Genomic DNA, 10007 nt, shown 5'->3' on the forward strand with positions numbered 1-10007 from the left:
TTTTTTTTTTTTTTTTTTTTTTTTTTTTTTTTTTTCTTTTTTTGAAGAGATAAACATGTTTGATAAACTATCTTATTTCTTATTTTTAATTTTTTTTTCATAAATATTTCTACTAAATAGGTAAATTCTAACGAACTAAAAAAAAAATTAGAGTTTAGAGGAGAGAAACTCAATTTTTATTTTCTTTTGATACTTACCTTTTTTTTTTTCCTTCACTTTTTGTTGATTTCTGTCTCTTCCCTTGTTTTTTTTTATTTTTATTTTTTATGTTTTATTATTATATTTTTTTCCCTTTTCATTAAAAAAAACCTTTGGTTATTATTTTCTCTTATTTTCCCTCCATTTTGGTAGAATTTTAATTTTTTAAATTAAATGAATAAATTAATTAATAAGATATTTGATGTTTACCACTAAAAATGTTTCTTCTCTTTTTTTTTTTTCTTTTTGAAATATATGCCTTGGTAAAGAAAAAAATAAAACATGCTAAAAATGGTCATGTTGTAGGGACACGAGAATGTCAAAACCATTAAATTTTAAATTCGAACTTCCAAATTTTTGTCAAAATTCTAGACATAATGCGTNAAAAAAAAAAAAAAAAAAATATATATATATATATATATATATTTAAAATTTTAAAATTTATTGACAATGGAGACGAAAATTAGATATTTGAATGAAATCCAAAATATATAAATCAAAACTCATATTTCAGAAGGATAGAATAATTTTACACTTTACAACTTCAAAATTTGTGGTACCATAAGAAATTTACCACAATATACATAGGAATGATACAACAAAATGTACATGCCTAGTTCTAAAAAAAAAACATTTTAAAAAAGTTACAATCATCCCATTTTAAGAAATCATTGAAAAAAAAGAACATTTTTAACATAGCAAAATCAAAGTTAATATATCATCTTTAAAGATTTTCTTTCAGTCTAACGAAAATAGAAAGATTTGAATCTCTAACCTCTTAGTTGAGTACCTTAACGAATTGACCTACGTTTAGAATGACAAAATTTAATACCTGGCCCAGAAGCGAGAAGTAGTGATATCGGCTGATTGTCGCTGCCACAACGTCCAATGTATATCATTATAGCTGCACAATCAAAGTAAAGAAAACAATACTCACAGGCAAAGTGCCTCAAGATAACTCTATTATGAAATTGAATACGAATTGTCAAAAAAATTATAGTTTCACTAGAATCATCAGAACCTAATCTAACTATATGTATTTATATCTTAATATGAGTGACATCAACAGACAAATAATCTTGTTCTCATTGACTTGAACAGTTAAAAATCCAAGCCAATCCTGCTGCTGGGTGAACATAATTGGTACCCTTTGTGCATCTTCTTTGCCTTATTTGCCACACTTTCCAACTCAGATTCTCATTCAACAAATCAACTACCAGACAGACAAACAGAAAAATCTATATCCCTTTCTCTTCTTCTTCAACTCCCAATAAAAACTCATGATATCAGAAGCCACCACAAGCAAACACAAGCAAACTTGATATGGATGAAGCTAAAAATGAGTTCTCTGTTGGGAGCTTATCAGTTGAGAGCAAGCAATCCCATTTGCCAACGAAAATTATACTTGATGGAGTTGAGCTCCAGATTTCATGGAAGGAACCTATGTAGTAGACGGTGTGGTAGAATCATCAACTTATTATGGATTTATGTTACACTTACTCAAGAACAGGTCTTCTCTGTCTAGAAATTTCTTCCAGTGAGCTTTGTATTTTGGGATGCCCAACTCCAGCCAAGGTTTCAAATAACCATTATAATGTAAGGTAGCAGCTTTTCCAATGTCTTGGACATTAACCTTGTAGTCATGACCTAATCCATAAACAGACCATGAATTATCAAGAGCGTAGACCTGGCCCTGAAAGGTAAGCAAGCTTGCACGCAATGCAGCAGCATCCGTTGATTTTTCCTGCTTGCTCAGCTTCTGTTCAATAATGGTTATGAAGGCAAAGGAAGTGTCAGATAATCTGATGGTTCAAAGCTCAAATTTCAAATTTATCCTTGATCAATCACCAAAAGTATTGGAGTCAAACTGAAAAACATCGAGTATTACGCATGAAAACAAAAGATAACAGCTAACATATATCATAGAAAAGACACGACAATCATAAAATAGGCCCTAAGGTATTGCAATACAACGTATTATAAACATCTGCAGTGGAAGATCCATGATCAAGAAGATTAGCTCTTATTCAATATTAGGACCATTGATTTAAATATACACTGAGAGTTTGAGGAAAAATTCTTGATTTATTTTTTGGTGTGTGAGAGGGTGAGCGAGCTGATGCAAGCAAGCAAGCATGTTTATGCTCTCAATTGTAAATATCTAGAATTGTACAATTAAGCATCTTCACAAATTAGCACAGGTAATGAGATGGGACTTACCTCACTGACCAAACCACGGAAAATTTGAGAAAGATCAAGCTCTCTCCACTTCGCCAGATCAATTACGTTCAGTCCGGACATCCAAGTGCAATCATCTTGATTGTAACTATGCTCACCAAGAAAACTTTTCATCTCACCCAACCTCACATGACAGGACTGAGCAGCACCATTAACTTTTCCTCCCATGTCAAGGCTCCACAAGGCTGATAGGTCTCGCTGGACAACAACATCATCCTCCAGAACCACAACTTTATCCAGGTTCTTGAATATTTCAGGGAGAAGATAGTGCAGATGTGAAAACATTGACATGTATTCTGTCCTAGAGTGAGTTAAAGTGCGAAATGAAATACGGAACTCTTGAGGCAATACGAAAGTTGCATTTTCTTCATCATGAAGCTTAACANAGAGTGAGTTAAAGTGCGAAATGAAATACGGAACTCTTGAGGTAATACGAAAGTTGCATTTTCTTCATCATGAAGCTTAAGATGATCAACGTTCAATACTTCAACAGTTGCGTCCTTATAATTATTCCTCAAAAACCAGAGTTTCATGGCAAAGTAATTCTGTCCATCAGTCAATACATGAAAAACCTGATTTCCACTTTCCTAGAACATCAAAGAGTATCAGTGTCATTTTAAGAAGTAATGGAAACATACAAGTTGGAAGTGCATAAACATTTAACTCACTTTTGCATGTGAAACTGTTGAGTTGATAACCACTGATGATGCAAGTATATTCTTCGAGAATATTATATAATGGTACAAAGTGGGATCTGCATATTTCTCGGCCTGAGAGATCTCCAAATTGGTTGAATCAGTCCTAAAATATTCGACAGTTAGCTGCATAGACAAGCAATGCAGGCTCTTTGGCATGGTCTGAACAGCTAGTTGGAAGAGAAAGGCACTCTGTTTCATGTGAAAACTGGCTTCATCCTCAGTCATATCATATATTTGTCGCAACTTTTTGTCCACATTATTACAGTCCAAAGGGAATGATTTAGCTTTGACTATTGCAGCTTCCATATTCAGCGACTTTTTCTCTATCCTGATTAAGAGATTGAAGACGTGGAGAATTTTCCAGGGCAGAAATGTAAGAATTTCTTCAACGAAGATTCAATCAAATAAAAGGAAAAAAGAAAAAAAAGGTGTCATAAAGTGAAGCAACTAGATACTATAGAGGCTAAATGTTCTATAATATGCTCATAGCTTTAATTAGTTTGCATAATATATAGAATTTTCATCTCCTTAATATCTGAAAGCATGTAATAAGCAGACAAGCTAGTAGCTTTCAGGAAATAATAGTACGCTACTTCCCAACCTCACGTTACAAAGCTTTCCGACATAAAATTAAGAGATTAAGGTGATAAAAAAGATTAATAATATTCCTATTTATTTCCTATCAAAGTAGCCTTAAACCATTGGCATGAGTCTAAGAGAAGCATCAACAAGTTCATTTAACACAGTGTTAGTGATATATCTGATGCTTCAGCTAACTCTTTTTGGATAAGAGTGGCTCAGGCTAGCTTCAGGGATAAATAACCCAAAATTTAAAGACCCATCCAAAAAGAAGCTGGAGTTATAAACTATATTGAGCAAATTTGTCTAGATGCACCAATATTATCACTTGGATAGCCCAAAATTGTCACTTGTATAGCCAAATTGCAGCCGTAAATAACAAGAATTAGCAAATAATAAAAGAAATAGACTTCCCTAGCCAATGAAAAATTTCAAAATCTTGAAAATACTAATATAGCATTAACTTTTGCACTTCCCTAAAGGGCTTGGTGTTTCCTCGTTGTTTGATCACAAGATAAAGAACAATTCAGTTCTAATGCAACATGAACATGGTCACACTGCATGAACAACATTGTTAAAAGCATTTCCTATGGGCTATGAGGAGAGAGAAAATAATAGGACACATAATGACGAAGGAATTAAGGACAGAGTTTTGATTTTGCTAAAACTCCATTGCTTGTCTAGGTGTTCACTTTATAAATCTCTCAGCAGTTGAAATTCTCTTGTAATTAACAGAGGGAGGGGTAGTGTCATGCAGTTTCCTCTTTTAGGGAATCTTAGGTTTAGATACTGAGTTATAACTTTTCAATTTTCATCTTTTTCATCAATAAAATCATAAACACGACCACAACTTACTGTAGTGGAAGATCACGATCTGTGGTTGATTCACTCAAGACACGTTCCAGCTCTTGAATATTTTGCTTCAGTTCTTGAGTTAACTTGCCTTGTTTTGGAAGTTTTGCAATGCTAGGATAGTACGCTCGAGCAACAAAAAGCTGATCCTTCAATTTCTTTATCATAGAATCTTTAATAACTTCCCTATTTTCCTCTCGCCAAATACAATAGCTCCCAAACTTCCATTCACATGGTTTTCCACTTTCGTCCATGGCAATCATGCGATGGGTAGCCTGAACTTTGCCATCAACTTTGGTACCCTGGAAAGGCATATAAAAATTAACCACAAAACCACTTGAAATCCAGAAGCAGTATATAAGTTACACCACAGACTAATACATTCATACATTTTCATGGGTATGCGTTGGAAGAGCGTCAACTTTTGGAGGTTTCACTTCAACTTTTGGAGGTTTCACTTCAACTTTTGGAGGTTTCTCTTCAACTTTTGGAGGTTTCTCTTGANTGGAAGAGCGTCAACTTTTGGAGGTTTCACTTCAACTTTTGGTGGTTTCTCTTCAACTTTTGGAGGTTTCTCTTGAACTTTTGGAGGCTTCTCCTCAACTTTTGGAGGCTTCTCCTCAACTTTTGGAGGTTGTAAACCTGTAGATTCTTCAAACAATATTATTTAAGCTTAAAATTATGCCAGACAAAGAAATATTGTCGAAAACTTGCTTGAAAGAATTCGTTCAACCAAACCTTTTGTTTCCCGACTCTCATCTATGAAACCTTCAACTTCCTTCTTAGGTTCAATGGCATTGGGCTGAAATACGTCCTGACAATGCAGACCAAAGGCAATTCAAAACAACCACCCTAGAACTATTTTTAAATACCAAAATGGCGAGACCCTTTATCATAAGAATTAATCTTAAACATCAATTACATAAGAGACTATAAAATCATATACATCGAAGTGTCAATACATTATTAATGTTTAAGATTGAGATAAATATTAATAAAAGATAAAATCAACAAATGGATATATAGCATATACACATATTTATATGTATGTGTGTGTGTGTATGCATGGAAAAAAAAATCAGAAAAAGAAACCATTAAATATGACAGCTGAAGCCCAAGCCTGCTGCTACTAACTATTATTTTATTGGTGAATGATATAGAGTGGACACTGCAGGTTTAAATAAAACTGGAATCCGTTAACCAATTAGGAAAAGAATCTAACACTATGATCTACCTGACCAAGCCAATATAGCAGTTAACTAATTACATGTTTTCTGGTGGAATGTGGCTCTTCCTATCAATATGAGAACTTTCCTATCAACTATCCTGGTGGGACACCCCCTCAAAGAGGAAAAGGAAATTCTATGGCTAAACATCGTGAAAGCTGTCTCATGAACCATATGGTTGGAGAGAAACAACCACTCTTTCAATGAAAATACGCTGCCTTCAATAGATATTTGGATAAGATTTTTCCAAATGTTTTTATCTTGGCAGAAATGAAAACATCCATTTCTATCTTTTTCTTAATTCGGTGGTATTTTTGTAACTTCCTCTTGCATGGAGATGCCTGCATTCCCCGTTCCCCCATCCCCAATATTTAATCATATAAACGAAATATTCCTGAATAAAAAAAAGTACATAATATACCAAAAATATATTTCCTAAACAATTAAAGTAGATACAAACTTTCATCATGATAATAAATATCGGAATAGTTAGAGACAGTTTTCTCTGAGAAACTCATCAGTTATATAATAGTCCTAGCAGTATTCATGTCTTCAACTTCTGGACCAAATATTTTCGAAGTTTTAGTTTGTTTCATAAGTACCTTTCAGACTATCAAAAGGACCAAGTTCTCACATTCCCTTTAGTCTATCATCAAAAGGACCAAGTTCTCGCCTTAGGATGGTTAGTAAATGCGCTCTTCACTTGGTGCATTAGCCGCATAAACCTCCTAAATTCCACCAATCCCCAAATTCCCAGTCTNTCTTCACTTGGTGCATTAGCCGCATAAACCTCCTAAATTCCATCAATCCCCAAATTCCCAGTCTCTCCATTTATAGCCGATCCACCAAACAAACTACCAAAGTAGTAATAGAAGTGCCACCCCTAATCTTCCTAATATAACCTGCTAATATTACATTGCCCTCAGAAGCACACCTTCTCCACACTCATAAAATATGACGAAATTCCCACATTCCCTTCTTTTCTTGCGCCTATCTAGTCGCACTCCACCTTTGCTTGAGATCACCTGATCTCTTCTAGATGGGTTTACAAGTTGATCTAGCCTGTTCTACCTGTAATTTTTCACATGTGATGATTCTTTTTCCGCTTCAACCAAATCTTGATTTGCCTTCCTCCTCTAAATTCTATTCTTTCATCGCTCTTATTTGGTTGTTTATTTCTTCAAACGAATTCTTCCATTCATCTTTAGATTCTAAGAGTTCCGAATTCCCTCGAGTCCTTTGCAACTTCGCTAACAACATTTGCATAAACTTCCATTCCATCTTTCCCTCCTGTTGAGAAGCCGATGGAACAAATCCGTTCCACTCCCTTTCACAAATGTTACAGATGCCTTACAACCTCTACCCACAAAATTAAGCTCATCTAAGTCCATGCCAGAAAAGCAACTGGATAATATTTCCTTCACTTGTTGCATCAAAACCCCAAGAAAATTCAAAATACTGCAGATCCAGCACTTCGTACTAAACAAGCAATGGAACAACAAATGACCTTGAATCTTCTCTGCAGCCCTATAAAGAACGCACAATTTGGTTTAAGAGCTGTACTTCAGTTTTTTTTTTCCTTTTTTCCTGAATCCTTTCAGTAATACTCATCTCATGGCAGTTGGGTCATAAGAAGAAATTTATTTTCTTCTCCCCTGTCTTTCCAAACAGCCAAGGAGGACCCTTTTACTGTATTGGTGACTGTTTGTTTTCAATGAGTGGTTCAACAGAGAAAAACCCTATTTAGTACTTAAAGCAAGTCCTATGTTTGTACAATTTCACCTCTGGAGGTGCTACCTTTGAAAAGAATACATAAAAGAGAGACTTAAAACCAATCAATTCTTCCCAGAGGACAACAAATTACCCGATAAGGATGGGAGAAAGCTCAATACAGAAAAAGGAACAAAAAACTTGTAAGTTGGTTCACATAACACAAGGAAAAAAAATGGTACAATAAACGGTGGAGAAGTAGATTCATTTCATAAGAATGGTCTCTAATGTGAAGAATAGCCATTTGAATCATGCTCTAAAATGTCTGGGCTTATGCAAAATCTAATGTAATCAAGTCCCTTCCCTGAACTTCTTATTCTGTGAGCTTCATCTATCTCTGAAAGATTTCGAAGCCTTATAGGGAAAACGGAAAAGAAAAATTAACAAACCGAGGAATTAACCATTAGAAAAGGTAAGAGCTCGGAGTAGCAAAACAGCAAACAGAAGAGATAAAGCTCTGCAAACTGTAGAGGAACTTGGCTTTCAGCTCAGCTGATCAATTGCACAATTATTCAAAAGTTTAACTGTGCCATACTCATACTAAGAAAAAATCATAATTTCAAAGCCTTCACTTTGGGTAATATATTACAAGCATTGTGATGAAATATATCTAAAATACTATCCCCAAATGATATGTGTCACAATGTATTCATTTACACGCCAACCGTGTACATCCATCACTCGTCCAAGTACAACATTTATAATAAATAAATAAATTATAAGAACTGACCAAGCACTATCCATAACTGATGCAAGAAAAAAACCAACATGCAAGAACTAAGAAAAATTATTAGACCTTTGGAAGCGTTGGTCCCAATTTTCTGATTATGTCATCTACATGACTAGGTTGAAACCCCTGCCATAAAAATGTTCATGGAAACTAAAATAACTGGACAGTAGAAGTACACTAAATAATGGAGAACGATCTAATCCATTAAGATTTCTTTCTTCCTGCATCGAATCAACTAAAATCATTTTTCAAAACATTTTCTTAGATCACCGTAAATATACAGAGTGATATCAATAACTGGGAAATTTACAAAACCAATCATGCTTATAGTATGAGTTTTGAAACCAAATGTCGCAAAGACAAATATTAGTCCTTACAGGTTTTGAACTTTGCGAGTCAGATGCATATCCTGCTGAAGAACCAAAAAAAAAATTGTGTTAGAAAAACACTTTTCTTAATCAAATATGTACTAGTGAAGAAAATGCTGTTCATGAAAAGTAGGAACTGAGAAAGGGAAATATTGCCTAGCCCGACTACGTTGTGATTATTAATAGAGATGTTATCGAAAAATAGAATAGGCAGATGAAAGATTACAGAAGAGGGAAGAGGCCTGAATTCCTTCCTATCCTAATTCACGCGGCATTCATCTTAGAAAATCCCGAAGAAGGGAATCAAAATGGAGGGAGAAAGAGACACTTCAACAAGAAACGGTGAACGGAATCAAAATTGAAGAGCTAGGCCATATACGATGCAAGAAAATCGATTCGAAACATTATCGAATTTAAAATCAAACGAACCAAATACAGGGCAAAACAGATGCGGGACGCGAGATCTACAGAGCATTAAACAAAGAGCATAGAAAGTGTGCAAGATGTGACAAGCCCAACTGAGACAGTAAAAGCTACGAACAGATCCGATCCATTAACATCAGATTCAACACAGCCAAGGATCAATTCGANAAAAAAAAAAAAAAAAAAAAAAAAAAAAAAAAAAAAAAAAAAAAAAAACAAACAAACAAACAAACATGTTACCCGTAGTGTGAAAGCCATTGTAGAGACCGAGCAAAAACACGAGAGGCACAAGCATTGAGAGGAAAACGAGGCCAAGAACTCCGATCACGAGTCCTTTCCATCGCCTCTTCGCCGGAAATCCATAAGCAGAAGCTCCACTCCCTCCGCCACCGCCGCCCTTCATCTCCGTCACACTACCGTCTGTCAACTATATATCGATAATGTATAATCTTCCTCTTCCAAAATCAGCCCCCTGAACCGTCGGCAATTTTCCTGTTCGTATCAAATTGATTTTCGCTGAATCTCCGCCAAAGTTGAAGCAGAGACGTAATTCAGATATAGATCATGAAATACGAACAGTTCATCAAAGATTGAGGAAAGGGAACACTGTTGTGGAGTAATCCGAAGGAATTAACCGCTGTTGTTGTTGAAGGTAGAATCAGGAATGGGTTTCGTTTTCATCTCTCTCGTTCCATCGCTCACTGCAATGGATGGATCAGATACAAATTCCTCGAAGTGGGTTCGGCAAATGAAAGACCAGTGGCGAGTGGGAAGGACTTGAACCGGCTCAATTCTGGTTTTTTTTTTGGTTTATTTTACACCCTAATATATATATATTATTTTTTTTACTTTATTTTTTATTTTCTTTTTATGTGTAATAAATAGGGATATTGGTAAGTTAGTTATATCTTTTTTTTTTTTTTTT

General features: G+C 34.8%; 1 protein-coding gene across 1 annotated transcript; it reads right to left on the reverse strand.

Moving 5' to 3' along the window:
• Positions 1–1128: 1128 nt before the first annotated feature.
• Positions 1129–9848, reverse strand: LOC111781570 (probable galacturonosyltransferase 7). The gene is made up of 10 exons (XM_023662239.1): positions 9323–9848; positions 8669–8700; positions 8358–8417; positions 5301–5379; positions 4955–5001; positions 4569–4867; positions 3105–3462; positions 2821–3023; positions 2419–2737; positions 1129–1957 (listed from the first exon to the last, which is right to left on the reverse strand). Exons 1-10 carry the CDS (start codon positions 9483–9485, stop codon positions 1676–1678), a joined length of 1842 nt encoding a protein of 613 aa, XP_023518007.1. The 5' UTR covers positions 9486–9848; the 3' UTR covers positions 1129–1675.
• Between the last annotated feature and the right edge of the window lie 159 nt (positions 9849–10007).

The sequence above is a fragment of the Cucurbita pepo genome, chromosome LG19, assembly GCF_002806865.2.
Source record: "Cucurbita pepo subsp. pepo cultivar mu-cu-16 chromosome LG19, ASM280686v2, whole genome shotgun sequence".
NCBI classification, from domain to species: domain Eukaryota; kingdom Viridiplantae; phylum Streptophyta; class Magnoliopsida; order Cucurbitales; family Cucurbitaceae; genus Cucurbita; species Cucurbita pepo.